Source organism: Xenopus tropicalis, chromosome 9 (genome assembly GCF_000004195.4).
Source record: "Xenopus tropicalis strain Nigerian chromosome 9, UCB_Xtro_10.0, whole genome shotgun sequence".
Classification (NCBI taxonomy): domain Eukaryota; kingdom Metazoa; phylum Chordata; class Amphibia; order Anura; family Pipidae; genus Xenopus; species Xenopus tropicalis.
The window spans coordinates 11,307,369-11,333,843 of record NC_030685.2 but is presented as its reverse complement, the minus strand read 5'-3'; the positions used below and the strand labels follow the sequence as shown (position 1 = coordinate 11,333,843).

At 38.9% G+C, this 26,475-nt stretch overlaps 3 protein-coding genes and 1 pseudogene across 3 annotated transcripts; all 4 read left to right on the top strand.

The window, feature by feature from the left end:
- Positions 1-344: 344 nt before the first annotated feature.
- Positions 345-1,255, top strand: LOC116407781 (annotated as a pseudogene).
- A 3,691-nt stretch (positions 1,256-4,946) lies between these two features.
- LOC100485902 (olfactory receptor 146-like) lies at positions 4,947-5,897 on the top strand. Its single transcript, XM_031893800.1, has one exon. The coding sequence runs from the start codon at positions 4,947-4,949 to the stop codon at positions 5,895-5,897; it is 951 nt and encodes a 316-aa protein (XP_031749660.1).
- A 3,862-nt stretch (positions 5,898-9,759) lies between these two features.
- On the top strand, positions 9,760-10,680 carry or5m8 (olfactory receptor family 5 subfamily M member 8). The gene has a single exon (XM_031893799.1). The coding sequence runs from the start codon at positions 9,760-9,762 to the stop codon at positions 10,678-10,680; it is 921 nt and encodes a 306-aa protein (XP_031749659.1).
- A 12,420-nt stretch (positions 10,681-23,100) lies between these two features.
- LOC116407779 (olfactory receptor 1J2-like) lies at positions 23,101-24,554 on the top strand. The gene is made up of 2 exons (XM_031893798.1): positions 23,101-23,708; positions 24,443-24,554. Exons 1-2 carry the CDS (start codon positions 23,101-23,103, stop codon positions 24,552-24,554), a joined length of 720 nt encoding a protein of 239 aa, XP_031749658.1.
- Positions 24,555-26,475: the final 1,921 nt, after the last annotated feature.

Sequence of the window (26,475 nt, the reverse complement as noted above, 5' to 3'; positions counted from 1 at the left end):
ATAGTCCCAAGGAAAGTTTAGCCAAATTGTTAACGCATTTCAAAATGTCCATATTCATTGCGTAAAGTACCATTTTTTGATGGAAATTTAACAAAAACCACAAAAAACCCGTGGAATTTTAACAAATTTTTTGCATACATTCCGAAAGTTTGAAAAAAGTTCAAAAATATGAAATTATCTCAAAATTGTTCAGTTAATTGACCCCTTAAGTTAAAGAAGCACAGGGATACTTTATTTTGTTCTTTATTTCACATGTAGAATCTGTATGTGTTTTTTATTTTACTGTGAAAAATATTATGTGACTTTGTGTGACTAATAATTTTTATAGGCAATTCCAGAGTAAAATGGAAAACCAGACAATAGTGGATATGTTGGTTCTCACCGGACTGTCTGATGTTCCGAGTCTTCAGCTTCCTCTGTTCCTGGTGTTTCTGCTGATCTACCTTATGACTCTGTCTATAAACCTTCTCACTGATTCCCATCTTCACACCCCCATGTACTTCTTCCTTGGAACCCTGGCATGTCTGGATATGAGTTACTCCTCACTGTCCCAAGAATGCTCTTTGATTTACTCACACAAAACAGGGTAATTTCTGTACCAGCTTGTATAACTCAGATCTACTTTTTTCTGTCTTTTGCTGTATCAGAGATGGCTGTGCTGGCAGTGATGTCCTATGACAGATACATTGCTATCTGCCGCCCTCTTCACTACACGCAGATAATGAGCTGGAATGTTTGTGTTCGACTTATATTAATCATTTTGGTTTTTGGGGCAGTACATTCCTTGCTGCACACTCTTTTTTTAACTAAACTGACATTTTGCAGCTCAAACACTTTGCAAAGTTTCTTTTGTGACCTGCCCCAGTTGCTTCAGGTCTCCTGTAGTGACACATTCATCAATGTATTGCTTATATTTCTCTTTAGCGTATTGTATGGAGTTGGCATTTTAGTGGTCACCTTTTACCCATACATCCCTATAATCACCACTGTACTGAAAATAAGTGCTAAACACACAAGATCCAAAGCTTTCTCCACCTGCTCCTCCCATCTAACTGTCGTCTCTATATTTTACAGTACTGCTTTCTTCAACTACTTCCGCCCAAATGCAAATGATAATTTCAATGAGGATAAAGTTTCTGTATTTTATGCTATATTAACCCCATTTTTAAACCCTCTGATCTACAGTCTGAGGAACCAGGAGCTCAAAACATCACTAAGAAAAACTTTACACAGACATAAAATCTTGCATGGCTGAGTCAGGCGTGGGGGCAAGATTGACAAACCTCTCTAATATTAATAATACAGGACTGAATGAAGGACAAATCAGCATCACATTCAATTAAACCACCTAAAATGTCTTTTCATCGTGTGCAGCAGTTAATTCAGATACATGCAGCAGACTTCACTGATTTCTGTTCAACCATGTCCCATTCATCTGAATGTATTGCCAGTGAACTATTCAGCATGTGAACCTTCTAGAAATGGGTCAAATGGCAACAATGAATTATACAAAACAAGGTACAGGTATAGGACCTGTTATGCAGAATGCTCGGGACCAAGGGTATTACGGATAAGGGGTCTTTCTGTAATTTGGATCTTCATACCTTAAGTCTACTAAAGAATCAATAAAGCATTAATCAAACCCAGTAGGATTATTTTGCATCCAATAAGGATTAATTATATCTTAGTTGGGATCAAGTACAGGTACTGTTTTATTATTACAGAGAAAAGGGAATCATTTATCCATTAAATAAACCCAATAGGGCTGTTCTGCCCCCAATAAGGGGTAATTATATCTTAGTTGGGATCAAGTACAGGTACTGTTTTATTATTACAGAGAAAAGGGAATCATTTATCCATTAAATAAACCCAATAGGGCTGTTCTGCCCCAATAAGGGGTAATTATATCTTAGTTGGGATCAAGTACAGGTACTGTTTTATTATTACAGAGAAAAGGGAATCATTTAACCATTAAATAAACCCAATAGGACTGTTCTGCCCCCAATAAGGGGTAATTATATCTTAGTTGGGATCAAGTACAGGTACTGTTTTATTATTACAGAGAAAAGGGAATCATTTAACCATTAAATAAACCCAATAGGGCTGTTCTGCCCCCAATAAGGGGTAATTATATCTTAGTTGGGATCAAGTACAGGTACTGTTTTATTATTACAGAGAAAAGGGAATCATTTAACCATGAAATAAACCCAATAGGGCTGTTCTGCCCCCAATAAGGGGTAATTATATCTTAGTTGGGATCAAGTACAGGTACTGTTTTATTATTACAGAGAAAAGGGAATCATTTAACCATTAAATAAACCCAATAGGGCTGTTCTGCCCCCAATAAGGGGTAATTATATCTTAGTTGGGATAAAATACAGGTACTGTTTTATTATTACAGAGAAGCTCTTTAAGTTGTAATTAATCAGTGACCTGAGGGGGGGCCATATGGGACATAATTGTTCGGTTAGTTTGCTTTTGAATCTGACCTGCGCACTCACAAACTAACTGAACAGTTATGTCCCATGTGCCCCCCCCCAAAAGTCACTGACTAACTAAGTGGTTAGAGAGCTGAAAGCAGGTAGTAGTGTTCTGGCCATTATGTTAGACATCTGCTCACTCCAGCCATTTTTGCATAACTATATTACAAATGTTTATTTTGCGCAGTCTGTCTATTTTACCCAGTTTCATTTTTACACTAAACTTTTTACACTTGAACAAACAATCTAAAATTCATCTCCCCCAAGTCAATCTCAATCTCCAAAAACATGATGACAGTAGTAGGACATTCAGTTTTGTCTTCAGCAATGGCCTCTCCAAAAATAACTAAAAATCATTCTTATCACCTGCAGCAGAAAAGCACAAACCCTGGAATGTGCTGGACCAAAGAAATTGTATAGGTAGTGTATAACTAACCTAGACCATGACTCTACACGAGCCACAGATTCTAATAATGTGCTAAATGCTTCAAACAGGCCACAACAGGCTCTACTAGTCCCGTCCCTATGTTCCACTTCCTGCTGCCTCTGCCAGCAACTTCAATAGGGAGCTTTAATAGCCGGGGCCATTTTTACAGCTTCTATTAATTTTTAGGCCAAAGTGATATCAGCACTATATATTATTAATAATTGCCTACATGATTAGTGTTTTTTCCTTTATTCTATATGTTTCCTTTAAAAATATTATACAAAAAGGACACCAAAGAACATGACCTGTTTTACAGTAGGTAGTTGATCTCTGTTTTTACAGAGACAAAGTGTTGGGCAAAATGTTTTGCCAGGCATGGATTCGTGGGCCATCCCGGACAAAAGAATATCTGCGCAACAAAAGAATAGCCGTGGGCGACAAAAGAAAAGCCTTACAACAAAAGAATAGCCGCGGGTGACAAAAGAATAGCCGCGCGCAACAAAAGAATAGCCGCGTGCAACAAAAGAATAGCCACAGGTGACAAAAGAATATCTGCGCAACAAAAGAATAGCCGCGCACAACAAAAGAATAGCAGCGGGCGACAAAAGAATAGCTACGAGCGACAAAAGAATAACCACGGGCGACAAAAGAATAGCCACGTGCGACAAAAGAATAGCCGTGGACAAAAAAAGAATAGCCACGTGCGACAAAATAATAGCCGTGGACAAAAAAAGAATAGCCGCGGGCGACAAAAGAATAGCCACACAACAAAAGAATAGCTGCGCGCAACAAAAGAATAGCCGCGCGCAAAAAAAGAATAGCCGCAAACGACAAAATAATAGCCACAGACGACAAAATAATAGCCACGCGACAAAAGAATAGCTGCAGATTTTTTGGCGCAAATTTTTTGGCAAAACAGGACAGATTTGCTCATCACTAATGAGACACAGTACCCTTGACCCTTGACTTGACAGTGCTCCCATTGTCCTTGTATTACTTAACTAATTGCCATTGAAATATCTAGATCTTCTCTAGAGGCCAAACTGAATTTCTGTATCATAATTACCCACTAGAGATCAACTCAATGGTATATTTACCAACTGTTTTCTGAGGATCACGGGGCTCCTTTTTGGAGAGTAAAACAATTGATTGCTCTGTGTAGAGGTAAGTTTCGTTGTCTATAACAGTGTTGAAAAGATGCAAAATAATCCTATTGGGTTTAGTTAATGTTTTATTGATTTTTTTGTACATTTAAGATATGGAGATCCAAAGTACAGAAAGACCCCTTATCCGAAATACCCTTGGTCTTGAGAATTCTGGATAATGGGCCATATTACCTGGCAATTGGATTATTTGATTTTTTCAGAGCGCCCCCAATAGTTTTTAACTAGTAATGCTTAATTTTTCTGGTTCAGGTTTTTGGTGCCAAAATACGTTTTTGTTACGGGAAAAGAAAGTGATTTTTTTTTCGTGATATATTATGCAACAAAACCCGGGACATATGTGAAAGTGAAAACCTGTCGAGATCATGTAGACATCAATGGCATATGTCCCTTTTACAAATGGTTTTCAGGGTTTTTTTGAAACTGTCATTTGTACAATAATACAAAAAAGTCATGTTTTTGTGTGACAATTCAAAAAAGTTGTGTTTTTTTCCCTACATCTTTTTTTTCTTCAAGCTTTTTCAGTTCAGATTTATTTATTTTTTTACTAGTGACTGACATTAGTGGAAATTAGTTTAGTCGTGATTTCTACAAACTGTAAAATCAAAAATCCTAATGATAATAAATGCATATATATACTATATATAATATAAACTGACGATAAATTAAAAATATATATAGCATATATATAATATATATATATATATATATATATATATATATATATATAAAATATATAATATACAATATATAATATAATTATCTTATAATAATCTTAATGTTAGTCACTATTAATGGTGACCCATTACTACCTGGGAGTGTCAAATTACTGCAATTCATTGGATTGGTCATTTTAACAGGCAATAATAAAGTGAGATGGAAAACCAGACAATAGTGTATATGTTGGTTCTCGCTGGTCTGTCTGATCTTCCGAGTCTTCAGTTTCCTCTGTTCCTGGTGTTTCTCCTCATCTATCTTATAACTCTGACTGGGAACCTTCTCATCCTTCTCCTGATCTTCACTGATTCCCATCTTCACACCCCCATGTACTTCTTCCTTGGAACCCTGGCATGTCTGGATATGAGTTACTCCTCAGTCACTGTCCCAAGAATGCTCTTTGATTTACTCAGAGAAAGAAAAATCATTTCTGTACCAGCTTGTATAACTCAGATCTGCTTCTTCATCTTCTTCGCATTATCAGAGGCCTTTGTACTGGCAGTGATGTCCTATGACAGATACATTGCTATCTGCCGCCCTCTTCACTACATGCTTTTAATGAGCTGGAAAGTTTGTGTTAAGCTTGTATCAGGGGTACTTGTTTTTGGTGCAGTACATTCCTTGGTACACACTGTTTTTTTAACCAAACTGACCTTTTGCAGGCCTGATGTTTTGCAAAGTTTCTTTTGTGACCTGCCCCAGTTGCTTCAGATCTCCTGTAGTGACACATTCATCAATGTATTGCTTATATTTTGTTTCGGGACATTGTTTGGTGTTATTATTTTAGCGATCACATTTTACCCATACATCACTATAATCAGAACTGTTTTGAAAATCCCATCACAAAACATGAGATCCAAAGCTTTCTCCACCTGCTCCTCTCATCTAACTGTGGTCTTTATATTTTATGGTTCTTTTTTCTTTAATTACCTGCGCCCAAATGCAAAGTATCGTTTCACAGAGGACAAAATGGCTTCTGTATTTTACGCTACATTAACCCCCTTTTTAAATCCTCTGATCTACAGTCTGAGGAACCAGGAGCTCAAAATCTCACTAAAAAGGTCTTTGCGTAGATGCTGTAGAGCGTGTATTGAAGCATCTAGAACTTAAGCAAAAATGTATTCATTTTCACTGTCTAATTTATAATGATGACCACCCTGTCTAAGTTTGTGGTGCTATATATAAATAAATACATACAAACAGATGCTAAATTCATGGCAGGGAAAGTAAGATGTGCACTAGTGATGAGCGAATCTGTCCCGTTTTGCTTTGCCATAAAATTAGTGAACCGGCGGAAAATTCACGAAATGCATTTGTCGTGCATTTTTTTGTCGCACGCATCTATTTTTTGTCGCCACAGCTATTTTTTTGTCGCCTGTGGGTTCGTTTATGCAACCGCGCCCATTTTGACGAGACCACGTCCATTTTGACATGATTGCGCCCATTTTTACGTGACTGTGCCCAATTTGGCGTGCGACGAAAAAATTTCCGCGCGACTAATTTTTCCACTGCGAATTTTCACGGAAGTTTTGCGAAACAATTCGCCAATGGCAAAATGCGGAAATTCGCTGCAAATCACTAATGTGCACATTTTCATGATTATTATAAATGAAACTTCTCTGTTTTTTGTCCAACAAAGTAACGTATATCAAAATGTATTGGTAGTCAACCATTCAGCTCTTGTGTTTCCTATGTGTCCAATGGGTGAATTGGCAACACCAAGTACCAAGAAGTAGCAAGTAGTGTTACTAAAAGGTAATCTATAAGCAGTAGGGGTGTTGCAGGGGCAAAACGAGCAAAGGAATCCTGTAGCAAACATTACCTTAAGCAAACAATTACTATCAACTACTGTATATAGTTCTACGACTATGATCAAATACAATAACAAGTACAATTATAAAACACTTTCCTATTTGTCCTGATCTTCAAGGATTCCCATCTTTGCACCCCTAAATATCTCTCCCATGGCACCCCTTAGTGATTGCGTGAGTGATGCTCTTTGATTTACTCACAAAAAAAAATTTTTTTGGAAAGCTTATATAACTAAAATCTACTTTTTTCAGATGCATTTGTGGTGGCCATCATGTCCCATGACCAATGCATTCTATCTGCTTAAAAGAATACAGTCATGGGAAAACATGTTTTGTTTTTTTTCAAAATGCCTCAGTTAGTAGATCATCTCCAGCAGAATCCTGCATTGAAATCCATTTTTTAAAAGTGCAAACAGATTTTTTTATATTTAATTTTGAAATTTCACATGGAGCTAGCCATATTCTTCATTTCCCAGGGTACCACAGCCATGTGACCTGTGCTATGATGAACTTCAGTCACACTTTACTGCTGCGCTGTTTTAGTCAAAACTAAATATTTTTTGTAAAACATACTGGAGATTAGATCTGAAACACAACTGAAAAATTCAACACGGTTGGGATTCCTCAATTCAAATTTATGCGTAGTCTGTTATCCACATAAATTTCCAAATCCTACTCAGTTAAGGAGGCCCAGAACAAACTTTAATTTACTGTTTAACTAGCATTTATATTATTTCTCCCAAAGTACACAACCTTGCATTTATCAACAAAAATCCTCATTTGCTGCTACAGTAAATTACAGCTGCGGCATGCCTTTAATGTGCAATTTCCAAGGCCAATAACATTAACTGAAACAACCCTAGAGGTCTACCTACATAGTCACAAGACCTGACTAAGCCATTAACCTAGCTATATGCTATATTGTCCACATCAGGCCCATCACCCCTAGAAAAGACCAGGATTAAATGGCAAAAAGACATTCCAGAACTAGATGAAGAGATGCTCTTAAATTGGTTCCAGAACTGTTCATTTCTATGAGGGACAGGTATACACAAATAACATTTCTAAACAGGGCATATCTAACACCTTGGCTAAAATATACAATGGAGTCGCAGACCAATGCCCTAATTTTAGCCAAGAGATAGGGACCCTATAATCCAAAGATTCTGGAGCGAGGTCCTTCAATACATTAACGAGAAATTAGCTCTTCCAAATATTCGCTCCCCGGAACTATGCTTACTGGGAATAACAGGAGCCCTACAGCTTGGGTTTTACTCCAGGATTTGCTATTTACAATTGTTATATCATGCTAAAAAACTATCCTAATGCAATGGAAATCTCTTGATCATCCCCCCTACCGCTACAATTCTGCCGAAAATTAGTAGGTGATTCACTTCCACGTCAGGAACTTACCTACATATCTAGCAGAAGGCTGCCCCCCCAAAAATTACGCTATATGGGACACTTGGTTAAATATATAGAATGTTTGATTGTATATAAACCTTATTCTGTCAAAGTATACTAAACGCACTTGCCTCCCCTTAGTTTCTTCTAGCTTCTTCTATCTCTTTCTTTCTTTCTGTAATTGTTTTTATATTTGTTTGAAAAATTCAAAATGAAAAAAATATTGAAATAATAATGTAATCACTTTATTTGGGCACAAATTTCCTAGTGTCAGCTATGCACCGTGTCAAGTGAATCACTGTGTGGCTATGGTTATTGCATTGTTGCATGAGAAAAATATATAGTGGTTAACTATAGTGATGAGTGAATCTGTCCCGTTTCGCTTTGCCATTAAATTTGTGAAACGGCAATAAAATTAGCTAATTGGCAAAAAATGAGCAAAACGCAATTTTTTGTTGCCCGCGTCTTTTTTTTCTGTCGCCCATGTTTTTTTATGCGGCCACACCCTTTTGTATTAGACCGTGCCCATTTTTGACGTGACAGCACCCATTTTTATGCGACCGCGTCCAATTTTATGGTGAGTACATTTTTGGACACGCAACAAATTTTTTTTCTTTTTTCACGGAAGTTTCACGAAACAATTCTCTAATGGCGAAATGTGGAAATTCATTGCGAATCCATGCCTGCCGAAAAAATTCACTTATCACTAAATAGTTAAATGGACACTATCTTTGTGATTAATAAATTCCACCCAGTTCAAACATTAAATGTTTATTAAAATATAATGAGACTCAGGAGGTTTTGATGGTATGGAGGGAAGGGTTTTTAAGGCAGAGATTTGTTCTCTGATTGATAATTAGGGCTGAAAAGTTCCGTTCCTGGGGTCTCTCCATGAGTTGCAACAAGGCTCTTTCTTTCAATACATTTTACACAAATAGTTTTGCAAACGAAGATAAGAAACATCTTTGCTTAACCACAAATACTTTTGGGATCAGGCTCAATAAAATTCAACTGAATTTTCAGAATGAATTACTGGATTCTTACGGAGGTTTTATTGTAACTGAAACATTTGCATAGTCAATGGATGTCAAACTGTAAAAATGAATTTGTGTTAATATTAAGAATGGCTATCAAATGTACCCAGACAATCCCAATACTCACCATAGTAGCATAGACACACAGCCTTCAACTTCAACCTTTTATGTCTACATAAAACCTGCCTAACTGCTTGTTGATCCAAGGAAACCCCTTCAGAAGCCTCTCCAATTAACTAATATAGATGGCAAAAATACACATTTTTGCATGGTTTTAGTAGCCTTTAGTAGTAAAATGTTTTCAGTAGCCTTATGGCATGGTGTGCCAAATCATGAAAAGACATTTTATCTGGAAACTCCCGGTTACAAGCAATCCAGCTAAAAGATCCCTGAGCATATCATCTCAAAAACACTTATTTTCTAGCATACGGACGGGTAATACAATTGATCTTAATTTTGATTCATGTCTTGTAACCCATAACAACCAATTACCAGGTATGTGTTTGCAGGCAAGCTCAGCTGGAAACCCTCTGGTTATGGAAAAGCTACAAGTCACTTGGGCAGTCAGAAGATGCTGAGTATATTCGTTTATTATTTGCTGGAAGACAGACACTCTAACTTATATCCACATCTGAGGGGTCAGTCTCTAATTTTATTTTCTTATTTTGATGTGTAGTCATTACTCTGTTATTTGTTATTTTTTTAGGCAATGCCAAAATTGAGATGGAAAACCAAACAATAGTGTATATGTTACTTCTAAGTGGACTGTCTGATCTACCAAGTCTTCAGCTTCCTCTGTTCTTGCTGTTTCTCTTGATCTACCTTTTGACTTTAATTCAGAACCTTCTCATCCTTCTCCTGATCTTCACTGATTCCCATCTTCACACCCCCATGTACTTCTTCCTTGGAACCCTGGCATGTCTGGATATGGGTTACTCCTCAGTAACTACCCCAAGAATGCTCTTTGATTTTGTGATGATAAGAAGGGTAATTTCTGTACAAGCCTGTGTTACTCAGATCTACTTCTTCTTCTTTTTTGCTACAGGAGAAGTGTGTATACTGGCGGTGATGTCCTATGACAGATACATTGCCATCTGCCGCCCTCTTCACTACATGCAGATAATGAGCTGGAATGTTTGTGTTCAGTTTGTATCCAGCGTGTTGGTTCTTGGTGCAGTACATTCCCTGGTGCACACTCTTTTTTCAATAAACTTGACGTTTTGCAATTCAAATGTTTTGCAAAGTTTCTTTTGTGACCTGCCCCAGTTGCTTCAGGTCTCCTGTAGCGACACATTTATCAATGTATTGCTTATATTTATCTTTGGGACATTAATTGGAACTATTTTCTTAGGGGTCACGCTTTACCCATATGTCACTATAATTTCTACCGTTTTGAAAATTCCATCAAAAACCATGAGATCCAAAGCTTTCTCCACCTGCTCCTCTCATCTAACTGTGGTTGTTATATTTTATAGTACTGTTTTCTTCAATTACTTTAGCCCAAATTCAGGGTATAATATTACAGAGGACAAAGTGGCTTCTGTATTTTATGCTACACTAACCCCATTTTTAAATCCTCTGATCTACAGTCTGAGGAACCAGGAACTCAAAACATCTCTAAGAAGGTCTTTAAGCAAATTATAAATTCCTTGGAGTAGAAGATTCGTGAAGATTAGAATAAAGGCAATATTGCAAACCACAACAGTCTATTAGCCATGAGAATGTATAGCATGCATGGCTTTTTTTTAATACAGGTATCAGACCCCTTACCCAGAAACCCATTATCCAGAAAGTTCTGAATTATGGAAAGGCCATCTCCCATAGACTCCATCTTGATCAAATAATTCACATTTTTAAAAATGATTTCCTTTTTCTCTGTAATAATAAAACAGTATCTGCACTTGACCCCAACTAAGATATAATAATAAGTCTTCAGCTTCCTCTGTTCCTGGTGTTTCTCCTGATCTACCTTATAACTCTGACTGGGAACCTTCTCATCCTTCTCCTGATCTTCACTGATTCCCATCTTCACACCCCCATGTACTTCTTCCTTGGAACCCTGGCATGTCTGGATATGGGACTTCAGTGACTTTCCCACGACTGCTCTTTGACTTACTCACAGAAAACAAGCTCATTTCTGTACCAGCTTGTATAACTCAGATCTACTTCTTCATCTTCTTTATTGCATCAGAGCTTATTGTTCTGGCAGTGATGTCCTATGACAGATACATTGCTATCTGTCGCCCTCTACACTACACGCAGATAATGAACTGGAAAGCTTGTGTTTGGCTTGTATTAATCATAATGGCTTTTGGTGCAGTATATTCCCTGATGCACACTCTTTTTTTAAGTAAACTGACATTTTGCAGCTCAAATGCTTTGAAAAAATTTTTTCTGTGATGTGCCCCAGTTGCTTTGCAGTGACACATTCATCAATGTATTGCTTATATAGTGTATGGAGTTGTCGTTTTAGGCATCACCTTTTACCCATACATCCCTATAATCAGCACAGTACTAAAAATCCCATCAAAACACACAAGATCCAAAGCTTTCTCCACCTGCTCCTCCCATCTAACTGTGGTCTCTATATTTGACACTACTGCTTTCTTATAAAAGAGAGGGGGAATGTAAACCAAATGAACAAACCCCAAAGGGATTCCCAGACTTAAATTTATGTAAAGTAAATAAATATATAATACCCAGTATCAAATTGGGCCCGGGTGTTCAAACCCCGAACCTGACGCTATGGTTCAAAGAGTCACACAATACACGACGCTCAAATAGTATAGAAGCTGAGGAATCAAAAAATAGCTCACCACAAGCCGATAGTGGTCCGGGTGCTCAAGGCCCCGAACCCGCAGCTGAAGGGGGTAATCTCCAAAGTTAGCATATGGAACATCAAGCACTCCGGACACGTGAAGACTGCTAAAATCCAAAATTTATTTCTTCATGTTTTAAAACAATAAACGCCTGACGCGTTTCGTGCCCATTAAGGCATATGATCATATGATTAAGTGCCTTAATGGGCACGAAACGCGTCAGGCGTTTATTGTTTTAAAACATGAAGAAATAAATTTTTGGATTTTAGCAGTCTTCACGTGTCCGGAGTGCTTGATGTTCCATATGCTAACTACTGCTTTCTTACTTCCGTCAATTACTTCCATCAAAATGCAAAGTATCATTTCACAGAGGACAAAGTGTTTTCTGTATTTCATGTTATATTAACCCCCTTTTTAAATCCTATTATCTACAGTCTGAGGAATCAAGAACTCAAAACTTTGCCAAAAAAAATCTTACACAGACATGGGTGGGGACAAAATTGACAAACAGTGCAATCACAACAAACATCATGCCATTAAGAAGTCTGAAGACCTAACCGAAATGTTAAAAAATGTAAATGCACATATAGACCTTTTCGATGGTTGGGTATTAGCCCTCACATTGTTGGAATCATGCTTTTTGCAACTAAATTAAGATATGTTGGCAGAAAGTTTTTGGGTCCTCATTAGTGATGAGCGAATCTGTCCCATTTCGCTTTGCCATAAAATTTGCGAAACAGGAAAAAAATTGTGAAACGCATTTTTCGCTTATGTTTTTTTTGCCGCCCGTGTCTATTTTGTCGCCCACGTCTATTTTTTTGTTGCCCGCGCTTTTCTGACGTGACTGTGCCTTTTTTTTATGCGTCCGCATCCAATTTTGACACGACTACGTCCAATTTGATGCGCAACAAAAAATAAATTCTGCGCAACAAATTTTTACGGAAGTTTCGCAAAACAATTCGCCAATGCTGAAATGCAGAAATTCGCTACGAATCCATGACTGGCAAAAAAATTCGCTCATCACTAGTCCTCATACTGCACAGTTGACCGAGGTTTGTTTTAGGCATTGTTTATATTTCTCAATAAAATATATAAATGACACACGCATAAAAAAAAACTATGCATGCATCAAAAGCTGACAGAAAGTTGCGCCCAGCGAATTTTACTGTTGCACGCCAAATTTTTCCGCCGCGTGAAATTATTTCGCCCATCCCTAGTCACAGCTAGTGAAGAGCGAATCTCTCTTCCGTTCTACTTTGCCAAAAAAATTTTGAATCTTTCAAAAGATTTGGGAAACGGTGAAAATTTCTCACATCAAATTATTAGTTGCACGACAAATTTTTCCGCTGCAAATTTTGTCGCCTTTTGTCACCCCCAATGGCAAAATTCAGAAGTTCCCCAAGAATCCATGCCTGTTGCATTATTTCAACCATCGCTAGCCACAGCATTGCTTCATTTAAAAAGGTGTTGTTATGTATCCATGCCAATCAGAATAAACCCCCTTGTAGTTTAGTGGCCCTTGATGCTGAAAAAACCTTTGATAGGATTTCTTGGCTATACCCGGAAATGGTTTTACAGAAATTTGGTTTTTAGTTTTTCTAGAAAATGTTTTAACACTTTACAAAACACCCTCTGCTTGCATTAAGACTAATGGACAAATTACTCAATTTTTTTCCTTTATCAAATGGTACCCTTCAAGGTTGCCCTCTTTCACCATTCATTTTTGTTCTCTTGATGAAACCCCTTGCAGAATTAGTTAGATCTCATCCACAGATTCATGGCTACTCAATGGGTCAGCAATCATATAAATTATCTTTATTTGCAGATGACATTATATTATCCCTTACTAAACCATTTATTTCACTTCTCGTATTACATCAAAGACAGAAGCTCTTCTTATTCAGGTGCCTCAAAATAGTTCAAGTAAGTTAAAAGCTCCCTATCAGTTTGTATGGCAGCAGCTACTATCCCGTATTTCGGTATAAAGGTAGTCTTTTAATCAAAGAGCCTTTATGATGCTAACTTCAAACCAATCCTGGAAAAATCAGAGCAATATACCCAAATTTGGTAACAGAAAGGACTATCCTGGTTGGGTAGAATAGCCACAATTAAAACTAGTATAGGTCTGTATGTGAGTGTATAGATAGGTCAGTGTGGGTCTGTATGTGAGTGGATAGGTCAGTGTGGGTCTGTATGTGAGTGGATAGGTCAGTGTGGGTCTGTATGTGAGTGGATAGGTCAGTGTGGGTCTGTATGTGAGTGGATAGGTCAGTATGGGTCTGTATGTGAGTGGATAGATAGGTCAGTGTGGGTCTGTATGTGAGTGGATAGGTCAGTGTGGGTCTGTATGTGAGTGTATAGATAGGTCAGTGTGGGTCTGTATGTGAGTGGATAGGTCAGTATGGGTCTGTATGTGAGTGGATAGATAGGTCAGTGTGGGTCTGTATGTGAGTGGATAGGTCAGTATGGGTCTGTATGTGAGTGTATAGATAGGTCAGTGTGGGTCTGTATGTGAGTGGATAGATAGGTCAGTATGGGTCTGTATGTGAGTGGATAGATAGGTCAGTATGGGTCTGTATGTGAGTGTATAGATAGGTCAGTGTGGGTCTGTATGTGAGTGGATAGGTCAGTATGGGTCTGTATGTGAGTGGATAGATAGGTCAGTATGGGTCTGTATGTGAGTGGATAGATAGGTCAGTATGGGTCTGTATGTGAGTGGATAGATAGGTCAGTGTGGGTCTGTATGTGAGTGGATAGATAGGTCAGTATGGGTCTGTATGTGAGTGGATAGATAGGTCAGTATGGGTCTGTATGTGAGTGGATAGATAGGTCAGTATGGGTCTGTATGTGAGTGGATAGATAGGTCAGTGTGGGTCTGTATGTGAGTGGATAGATAGGTCAGTATGGGTCTGTATGTGAGTGGATAGGTCAGTGTGGGTCTGTATGTGAGTGTATAGATAGGTCAGTGTGGGTCTGTATGTGAGTGGATAGGTCAGTATGGGTCTGTATGTGAGTGGATAGATAGGTCAGTGTGGGTCTGTATGTGAGTGGATAGATAGGTCAGTGTGGGTCTGTATGTGAGTGGATAGATAGGTCAGTATGGGTCTGTATGTGAGTGTATAGATAGGTCAGTGTGGGTCTGTATGTGAGTGGATAGATAGGTCAGTATGGGTCTGTATGTGAGTGGATAGATAGGTCAGTGTGGGTCTGTATGTGAGTGGATAGGTCAGTATGGGTCTGTATGTGAGTGGATAGGTCAGTATGGGTCTGTATGTGAGTGGATAGATAGGTCAGTGTGGGTCTGTATGTGAGTGGATAGGTCAGTATGGGTCTGTATGTGAGTGGATAGATAGGTCAGTGTGGGTCTGTATGTGAGTGGATAGATAGGTCAGTGTGGGTCTGTATGTGAGTGGATAGATAGGTCAGTGTGGGTCTGTATGTGAGTGGATAGATAGGTCAGTGTGGGTCTGTATGTGAGTGTATAGATAGGTCAGTGTGGGTCTGTATGTGAGTGTATAGATAGGTCAGTATGGGTCTGTATGTGAGTGTATAGATAGGTCAGTATGGGTCTGTATGTGAGTGGATAGATAGGTCAGTATGGGTCTGTATGTGAGTGGATAGATAGGTCAGTATGGGTCTGTATGTGAGTGGATAGGTCAGTGTGGGTCTGTATGTGAGTGGGTAGATAGGTCAGTATGGGTCTGTATGTGAGTGTATAGATAGGTCAGTATGGGTCTGTATGTGAGTGGATAGATAGGTCAGTGTGGGTCTGTATGTGAGTGTATAGATAGGTCAGTGTGGGCCTGTATGTGAGTGGATAGATAGGTCAGTGTGGGTCTGTATGTGAGTGGATAGGTCAGTATGGGTCTGTATGTGAGTGGATAGGTCAGTATGGGTCTGTATGTGAGTGGATAGATAGGTCAGTGTGGGTCTGTATGTGAGTGGATAGGTCAGTATGGGTCTGTATGTGAGTGGATAGATAGGTCAGTGTGGGTCTGTATGTGAGTGGATAGATAGGTCAGTGTGGGTCTGTATGTGAGTGGATAGATAGGTCAGTATGGGTCTGTATGTGAGTGGATAGATAGGTCAGTGTGGGTCTGTATGTGAGTGGATAGATAGGTCAGTGTGGGTCTGTATGTGAGTGGATAGATAGGTCAGTATGGGTCTGTATGGGAGTGGATAGATAGGTCAGTGTGGGTCTGTATGTGAGTGCATAGATAGGTCAGTATGGGTCTGTATGTGAGTGTATAGATAGGTCAGTATGGGTCTGTATGTGAGTGGATAGATAGGTCAGTATGGGTCTGTATGTGAGTGGATAGATAGGTCAGTATGGGTCTGTATGTGAGTGGATAGGTCAGTGTGGGTCTGTATGTGAGTGGATAGATAGGTCAGTATGGGTCTGTATGTGAGTGGATAGGTCAGTATGGGTCTGTATGTGAGTGTATAGATAGGTCAGTATGGGTCTGTATGTGAGTGGATAGATAGGTCAGTATGGGTCTGTATGTGAGTGGATAGATAGGTCAGTATGGGTCTGTATGTGAGTGGATAGGTCAGTGTGGGTCTGTATGTGAGTGGATAGATAGGTCAGTATGGGTCTGTATGTGAGTGGATAGGTCAGTATGGGTCTGTATGTGAGTGGATAGATAGGTCAGTATGGGTCTGTATGTGAGTGGATAGGTCAGTGTGGGTCTGTATGTGAGTGGATAGATAGGTCAGTATGGGTCTGTATGTGAGTGTATAGATAGGTCAGTGTGGGTCTGTATGTGAGTGTATAGATAGGTCAGTGTGGGTCTGTATGTGAGTGGATAGATAGGTCAGTATGGGTCTGTATGTGAGTGTATAGATAGGTCAGTATGGGTCTGTATGTGAGTGTATATATAGGTCAGTATGGGTCTGTATGTGAGTGGATAGGTCAGTGTGGGTCTGTATGTGAGTGGATAGGTCAGTGTGGGTCTGTATGTGAGTGGATAGGTCAGTGTGGGTCTGTATGTGAGTGGATAGATAGGTCAGTGTGGGTCTGTATGTGAGTGGATAGATAGGTCAGTATGGGTCTGTATGTGAGTGGATAGGTCAGTGTGGGTCTGTATGTGAGTGGATAGGTCAGTGTGGGTCTGTATGTGAGTGGATAGGTCAGTATGGGTCTGTATGTGAGTGGATAGGTCAGTATGGGTCTGTATGTGAGTGGATAGGTCAGTGTGGGTCTGTATGTGAGTGGATAGGTCAGTGTGGGTCTGTATGTGAGTGGATAGGTCAGTATGGGTCTGTATGTGAGTGGATAGGTCAGTATGGGTCTGTATGTGAGTGGATAGGTCAGTATGGGTCTGTATGTGAGTGGATAGGTCAGTATGGGTCTGTATGTGAGTGTATAGATAGGTCAGTGTGGGTCTGTATGTGAGTGGATAGGTCAGTATGGGTCTGTATGTGAGTGTATCGATAGGTCAGTGTGCGTCTGTATGTGAGTGGATAGGTCAGTATGGGTCTGTATGTGAGTGGATAGATAGGTCAGTGTGGGTCTGTATGTGAGTGGATAGATAGGTCAGTGTGGGTCTGTATGTGAGTGGATAGGTCAGTATGGGTCTGTATGTGAGTGGATAGATAGGTCAGTATGGGTCTGTATGTGAGTGGATAGATAGGTCAGTATGGGTCTGTATGTGAGTGGATAGATAGGTCAGTGTGGGTCTTTATGTGAGTGGATAGGTCAGTATGTGAGTGGATAGATAGGTCAGTGTGGGTCTGTATGTGAGTGGATAGGTAAGTGTGGGTCTGTATGTGAGTGGGTCTGTATGTGAGTGGATAGGTAAGTGTGGGTCTGTATGTGAGTGGATAGGTCAGTGTGGGTCTGTATGTGAGTGGATAGGTCAGTGTGGGTCTGTATGTGAGTGGATAGGTCAGTGTGGGTCTGTATGTGAGTGGATAGGTCAGTGTGGGTCTGTATGTGAGTGGATAGGTCAGTATGGGTCTGTATGTGAATGGATAGGTCAGTATGGGTCTGTATGTGAGTGTATAGATAGGTCAGTGTGGGTCTGTATGTGAGTGGATAGATAGGCCAGTGTGGGTCTGTATGTGAGTGGATAGGTAAGTATGGGTCTGTATGTGAGTGGATAGATAGGTCAGTGTGGGTCTGTATGTGAGTGGATTGGTCAGTGTGGGTCTGTATGTGAGTGGATAGGTCAGTGTGGGTCTGTATGTGAGTGGATAGGTCAGTGTGGGTCTGTATGTGAGTGGATAGGTCAGTGTGGGTCTGTATGTGAGTGGATAGGTCAGTGTGGGTCTGTATGTGAGTGGATAGATAGGTCAGTATGGGTCTGTATGTGAGTGGATAGATGGTCAGTATGGGTCTATATGTGAGTGGATAGATAGGTCAGTATGGGTCTGTATGTGAGTGGATAGATAGGTCAGTATGGGTCTGTATGTGAGTGGATAGGTCAGTGTGGGTCTGTATGTGAGTGGATAGATAGGTCAGTATGGGTCTGTATGTGAGTGGATAGGTCCGTGTGGGTCTGTATGTGAGTGGATAGATAGGCCAGTATGGGTCTGTATGTGAGTGGATAGATAGGTCAGTATGGGTCTGTATGTGAGTGTATAGATAGGTCAGTATGGGTCTGTATGTGAGTGGATAGATAGGTCAGTATGGGTCTGTATGTGAGTGGATAGATAGGTCAGTATGGGTCTGTATGTGAGTGGATAGATAGGTCAGTATGGGTCTGTATGTGAGTGGATAGATAGGTCAGTATGGGTCTGTATGTGAGTGGATAGATAGGTCAGTGTGGGTCTGTATGTGAGTGGATAGATAGGTCAGTGTGGGTCTGTATGTGAGTGTATAGATAGGTCAGTATGGGTCTGTATGTGAGTGTATAGATAGGTCAGTATGGGTCTGTATGTGAGTGGATAGATAGGTCAGTGTGGGTCTGTATGTGAGTGTATAGATAGGTCAGTATGGGTCTGTATGTGAGTGGATAGATAGGTCAGTATGGGTCTGTATGTGAGTGGATAGGTCAGTGTGGGTCTGTATGTGAGTGGATAGGTCAGTGTGGGTCTGTATGTGAGTGGATAGGTCAGTGTGGGTCTGTATGTGAGGGGATAGATAGGTCAGTGTGGGTCTGTATGTGAGTGGATAGATAGGTCAATATGGGTCTGTATGTGAGTGTATAGATAGGTCAGTATGGGTCTGTATGTGAGTGTATAGATAGGTCAGTATGGGTCTGTATGTGAGTGGATAGATAGGTCAGTAAGGGTTTGTGGGTGCTGGATTTACTTTGAAGGGTTGAACATGATACTCTGGTCTTTTTTCCACTCTACGTAACTGTTACTATGTATAACTATTTTGTGGCATGTAGCCCCATGTATTCCTCTCTTGGGCCAAATGGATGTCCCACTGACTTCTTCCCTGATATGTCACCTTTTGGCTCTACCCCACCTTCTATTCCATCTGCTTCTTTGCCTGAACAGTGCTATGGTGGCATCTAGATGAGCTATATGGACATGGCCACATTAACCACAGATATAACTTTTTGCGCTTACCCCAATGGCCTTTTTTATCTCAAACATGTCCACTAGAGATGTAGCGAACTGTTAGCAGGTGATCTAATTCGCACGAACATCGGGTGTTCGGAAGTTCGCGAACTTTCCGCGTATGTTTGCAATTTGGGTTTGCCGCGTTTTTTTTCCGCTGCGGTTTTTCTCTGTGTTTTTTCTCAGCCTAAAAACGCCGCACAACCACACATGGCATTTTTCAGCCTAGTACTGGTGTAAGCAAATCCCATTTCCATGGTGCTAATAGTGCGAAATAGCAAAAAACGCTGCGTATTTCCGCTAGGTCTGCCCGTTTTACGCAATGCAGTGTCAACAAAGTATTTTTCAGAGAAATTTTTGCCCTTGATCCCCCTCCTGCATGTCACTGTCCAGGTCGTGGCACCCTTTAAACAACTTTAAAATCAGGTTCCTGGCGAGAAATGGCTTTTCTAGGTTTTAAAGTTCACCTTCCCATTGAAGTCTATGGGGTTTGCAAAATATTCGCTACATCCCTAATGCCCACTATACAGGCACTAGCTAATTCAAACTTTGGCTGATAAAAAGGCCATGCCCACTGACACTAAATTATCTGGATCTTCTCTAGAGGCCAAACTGAATTTCTACATTATAATTATCCACTAGAGATCAACTGGATGGTTTATTTAGCAGACGATTTCTGACAATCACTGGACAATTTATTTCTTTGTGCAGAGTTGTGTTATTGTCTAAAAAATATTATTGTTTATACAGCATGATGTATTATTTTGCATATTTTTGAACCTGATATTTTGGAGAAGATCAAAGTAAGAATAATGTATTTTCTTAATTTTTCAGATTGCTATTCCAAATTTTGAGCTGTCTTGCCTCCATAGTCTGATAGTCTGAAATATGCATCTTTTTTCCAACACAGTGGTTTAGTGGTTATGAAAATTGCAAATACTAAGTCATGTTTGAGTCTTTTTAGCTTGTAGGGAATATGTTTGATGGTGGGTTCCTCTGGCTTTGAGATTGCATTAGAGTGTATATTGCGTTCCACAATGAGAAAGAGATTTGATTGCAAAAAATTATCACTTAACCAATTTATGGCTTCATAAATCTGCCCCCAATAGGTATATATTTATATATATATATATATATAGGTGCCATAAGGCACATAAAGGGAATAGTACTTTTTATCTGTATATTTTTCTGGTAAAAGGTCCGTAAACCAGGGTAAAATGTTGATTTTGTACAAATAAATAATTCTTGCTATTTGTGAAGTCCTGTGAGTGTTGTGCCATTTTCCTTTATGTTGTTGCTGAACTATTTCACGGCACCCAGACATTTCTTTAGTGATCGCTGAGTGGCCTTTACACAATGTTATATAATATGATATTATATAGAATACGATTTACATATAATATATAAAATATTTACATATGTAAGTCAAGAACTGTTCTACAGATGCATGGAATGTTTTGGAAATTGTGCTCTACTTGCTGATATTTTAAAATCATATTTTAAAATGTTAGACCTTTTTATCTTCTCTTGAGGGTCAGGTCTGAAATAAATCATGTTTTTGTATTTTATTTAATTTGTTCTTTGGTGAAGGTTTTGGTTTGATTAAAGAAAAACCCATTTGGGAAAAATAACAGAAATTGCCAAAACCCAGCTTGCGTTAGTTTGAAGGCTTGAGCAATCATAAATAAATCTAAAAATTCCATCAAAAAACATGAGGTCCAAAGCTTTCTCCATCTGCTCCTCCCATCTAACTGTGGTCTCTATATTTTATATTACTTTTATGTTCAATTACTTTCACCCAAATGCAAAGTATCATTTCACAGAGGACAAAGTGGCTTCTGTATTTTATACAATAATAACCCCATTTTTAAACCCTCTGATCTACAGTCTGAGGAACCAGGAACTCAAAGCCTCAGGTCTGAAATAAATCATGTTTTTGTATTATATTTAATTTGTTCTTTGGTGAAGGTTTTGGTTTGGTTAAAGAAAAACCCATTTGGGAAAAATAACAGAAATTGCCAAAACCCAGCATGCGTTAGTTTGAAGGCTTGAGCAATCATAAATACATCTAAAAATTCCATCAAAAAACATGAGGTCCAAAGCTTTCTCCACCTGCTCCTCCCATCTAACTGTGGTCTTTATATTTTATATTACTTCTATGTTCAATTACTTTCACCCAAATGCAAAGTATCATTTCACAGAGGACAAAGTGTCTTCTGTATTTTACACAATATTAACCCCATTTTTAAACCCTCTGATCTACAGTCTGAGGAACCAGAAACTCAAAGCATCAGGTCTGAAATAAATCATGTTTTTGTATTATATTTAATTTGTTCTTTGGTGAAGGTTTTGGTTTGGTTAAAGAAAAACCCATTTGGGAAAAATAACAGAAATTGCCAAAACCCAGCATGCGTTAGTTTGAAGGCTTGAGCAATCATAAATAAATCTAAAAATTCCATCAAAAAACATGAGGTCCAAAGCTTTCTCCACCTGCTCCTCCCATCTAACTGTGGTCTTTATATTTTATATTACTTCTATGTTCAATTACTTTCACCCAAATGCAAAGTATCATTTCACAGAGGACAAAGTGTCTTCTGTATTTTACACAATATTAACCCCATTTTTAAACCCTCTGATCTACAGTCTGAGGAACCAGAAACTCAAAGCATCAGGTCTGAAATAAATCATGTTTTTGTATTATATTTAATTTGTTCTTTGGTGAAGGTTTTGGTTTGGTTAAAGAAAAATCCATTTTGGAAAAATAACAGAAATTGCTAAAACCCAGTGTGCGTTAGTTTGAAGGCTCGAGCAATCATAAATAGACCCTTTTTTTTCTTGGAAGTGGTTGCCAACCATGAGTATGGACTGGTCCTGGGTGGTTTTAGCTGTATATGCTCAGTGATAGTCATTACATTTAAAAGAAGATTAATCACCATTGGTCGTAATGTAACCAAATGGCATAGCGTCAAGTGCCTTGTCATTCTATCTAGTTCCTTGCAACCAATAGCAAGTCACATATTATTGCAGCTCCTCAGCCACCAATGCCCTTATCTGTGGAAATCAAGATAAGTTATTGTGGTTGAATGTATAATTCAATGGAATCTAAATCCACGTAAGTTAAATCAGAAAATGTTTAATATAAAATCATGTGCTTGAGGATTGGAAGGTTTAGAAGAAAGACGTTTTCAAGCAGAGTTATGCTCTGAGATCACAAAAGAAACCTTGAAATAAGAGGTAAGGATTGTTTTATTGAATGGTTCCAAATGTATCATGAAAGCAAATTCTGGTTAAAAAACACAAATTTTGGATATTTATATAGTAAAGAACCACACTCAAATGTAGAAAATCCAGCATCTGAAAGCTTGAGAGGTCAAAGGGAGCTGTCAATGTTATATTTAGTCAATTTGAGTTTTTCTAAATTGTTGATCTATTGAAAAGCATGAGTAAGCCATGAATTCAAAGTAGGTATGTTTTTGTTTTTTTCAGGGTTTTATTCAATCACTGATTTTTTAATAAATATGGTAACATTCATTTTTTTTTGTTAAATTCAAGGTTTTTCCAAGTAGAAAGGAATACTACAATTACACAAATATGAATTTTGCAATATAGGTCTTCCTTTATGTTACTGTGGAAAATATCAGTTTAGAGGGCTAAGGCCCTGATGTCAGCACTTGGTTTTATGTATTATAACTGTCATGTTATTGGATATTTTTATAGGCAGTGCCCGAGTGGGATGGAAAACCAAACAACCGTATATGTTTTGGTTCTCACTGGTCTGTCTGATGTTCCAAGTCTTCAACTCCCTCTGTTCCTGGTGTTTCTCCTCATCTACCTTATGACTCTAACTATGAACCTTCTCATCCTTCTCCTGATCTTCACTGATTCCCATCTTCACACCCCCATGTACTTCTTCCTTGGAACCCTGGCATGTCTGGATATGAGCTACTCCTCAGTCACTGCCCCAAGAATGCTCTTTGATTTACTCACAGGTAGAAGGGTCATTTCTGTGCAAGACTGTATAACTCAGATCTACTTCTTCCTTTTTTTCATTGCATCAGAGCTTATAGTGCTGGCAGTGATGTCCTGTGACAGATACATTGCTATCTGCCGCCCTCTTCACTACATGCAGATAATGACCTGGAAAGTTTGTGTTCAGCTTGTATTAATCACATTGGTTTTTGGTGCAGTATATTCCCTGACGCACACTCTATTATTAACTAAATTGACCTTTTGCAGCTTGAATACTTTGCAAAGTTTCTTTTGTGACCTGCCCCAGTTGCTTCAGATCTCCTGTAGTGAAACGTTCATCAATGTATTGATTATATTAGTTTCTGGGATATTGTATGGATTTATCATTTTCGGTGTCACTTTTTACCCATATATCTCTATAATCACCACTGTTCTAAAAATTCCATCAAAAACCACAAGATCCAAAGCTTTCTCCACCTGCTCCTCCCATCTAACTGTGGTCTTTATATTTTATATTACTTCTATGTTCAATTACTTTCACCCAAATGCAAAGTATCATTTCACAAAGGACAAAGTTGCTTCTGTATTTTATGCTACATTAACCCCATTTTTAAACCCTCTGATCTACAGTCTGAGGAACCAGGAACTCAAAGCATCACTAAGAAAAAATTTACACAGATACAAATTCATGTAATGCATGAGAGTACTGCAGAGTACCAATTTTGAAGCCCAGACCCAACTTCCAACTATTTTTATCCACTTGGACCTGCTACCCAACCCAACCCACAATTGTTTAACCCACAACCTGACCTATTACCCACTGACCACTGTTATATTGGAAGTGCTGTTGCTGCAAACAGAAAATGACAGGGGCAAAAACAGGGAAAATACGGTTAAATTGCTATATGAGACCCTGACCTGACCCAAAGAATTGCTGAACAGCTTTTGCAACACATACCAGCAACTGGCAGGTTACCCATTTTTTTGCAGGTAACCCGTGGGTACTGACCCACAGCAGGACTTGACGAATCATATAATTATGCCCCAAAGCAAAACATTCTGCAATATGTAATGCTAACTATTTAAGTAAATGTGTTTCTCTACAGGGCATTAATGGAACAAATGAAGGATTTTGGAGGGCGATGTAGCCTTAAATTGTTAAGACTATGGAGAAGGCCAGAAAGGGGCCCCAGTCAAGAGTCAGGGGCCATAAATTGAGGGTTAGGGGCCATGACAAGGTTAGGAAAGGACCAGGGGGAAGTTTTAAGTCTAAAGATTGTGGGTAATGTAGTCCAGCAGTATGATTGGCTGGGGGGTGGAAGTCAGGATTTAAACAGGGTTGATCCAGGGACTGGTCCGATTGCCATCTTGGAGTCAGGAAGGAATTGGGCAAATTATAGAGGCTTCAGATGGGGTTTTTTGCCTTCCTCTGGATCAACTAGCAGTTAGGCTGGTTATATATAGGCATTATGGTTGAACTTGATGGACGTACGTCTTTTTTCAACCTACTTACTATGTTACTATGTTACTATGTTACCTTAGCAGCTCCCACCATCCCTCCCCAGTTAACAAAGCAATAGAGTTATGCTAGTAAGGAGGTAGGTAGGGGGACGGAAGTCACAGCCAAGGACATTATTGCCAAATGGGATTCAAGGAGGTGGAAGGTTAGGGCTGAGGCTAGAGATTACGGCCATTGGTAAATGGGGGTTTGGTGGTTACAGAAAGGGGATCTGATTGCTGGTGGGGGCAGGTATAGCAGCTTCTTGTTATTAAGTTATTAGGTTATTTAATGATTTTAAATGATTTTATGTGGGCACCTTAGATTTTGTAACCTGGCGCTAAAAGTTCATGGTGGGTATATAAAATGGTGGGTATATAGTCCAGGCTTTTTTCCCCCACCTTCTTAAGCAGACATTGGCCAAAAGATCCCAGTTACAGGCAAGTTTATCAACAGTGATTTTTGTGGTTTTAAAGACACAAATGCCAAGTCATTTTTTTTAAAACTGCCAATGAGGAAAAGCACGAATGAATATAGCGATAAAAGTAATCCACAAAAAAACCAAAATCTACAAAAAACTGAAAACCTTTAATACCATGAAACCAAGAGAGAACTTTCAGTTGGATAAAGTACAGCTCCCATTGACTTCTACATGACCTCAACAGCTTCAAAATGGCCAACTTATTCTTTCCTGGATTTATTATTTAATAAGTCACTATTTTTCTTTGTAGCTCTAAAAAAACACTTATCGTAATAAATTAAAAACCACAGCCTTTAGTAAATAGGGCCCTTGATCTCATGACTATGTTTAGTGCAATAATATATTCAATTTATCATTTCATCAGAAGTCTTTGGAGTTCACATGCTTATTGAAATGTATATCTGTCAATGTTGATTAGTTTTTATCTTTAGTAAAAAGTTTACCCGAATTGGCCAAGCAGTAGTCAATGAAGGAACCAAGGGACATTGGATTTGCTAGATCTCTATAGACTGCAGTGAATGCATTTGAGGATTATAATTAATCACTAGAGAGCAATCGGATGGTTTATTTAGGAACATCTTTTCTGAAACTGAGGTTGCTCGGCCTTCCATGTAGAACATGTCACAATGCATTGCTTTGTATAGCGGTAAGTCTCGGTTTCACCAACAAACCAACCAAAAATATGGGCTTTCCCCATCCTATGTTCTAGATTTTTAAATACCTTTTTAACCTGAGTGTCGTGAAGTGGAGAAACAGTTATCAACAAAAACTCTTTACCCCGATGAAACTGAACAGGGTTGTGCAATATATGTTTGGGGACTTTTTGGAAGAATAAACATTTTAGAAAATGTATCTTCTATGTAAGGTGTACAATTTGGTTTTTCAACTAAGATCCCAACTAAGAGACAAATACTTCAGGGAGATCTTCTCACAACTTTATAGGTTTCACTGTAAAACATATTCTTACATATTAAGACTGAACCTTTTTTTGTTATCTCTTTGGATTCCCTTGATCTGTTGGAAAGATCTACCTATACTTAAGGTATCAGAGAGTTTATTGTGAGGTCCCATTACCTATCTATACATTTATTCTCCTACTTAAACATTCCCACTTTGGGACTTACTTTCCCATACCCTTCCATACACCTTAACCAGCTTAG

Excerpts from the sequence above, each read along its gene's own strand:
- LOC100485902 (XM_031893800.1), top strand. The coding sequence starts at position 4,947 with ATGGAAAACCAGACAATAGTGTATATGTTGGTTCTCGCTGGTCTGTCT.
- or5m8 (XM_031893799.1), top strand. The coding sequence starts at position 9,760 with ATGGAAAACCAAACAATAGTGTATATGTTACTTCTAAGTGGACTGTCT.
- LOC116407779 (XM_031893798.1), top strand. The coding sequence starts at position 23,101 with ATGGAAAACCAAACAACCGTATATGTTTTGGTTCTCACTGGTCTGTCT. Across the intron at positions 23,709-24,442 it reads ATATTAGTTTCTGGGATATT|GGCATTAATGGAACAAATGA; the intron begins GTATGGATTTAT and ends GTTTCTCTACAG.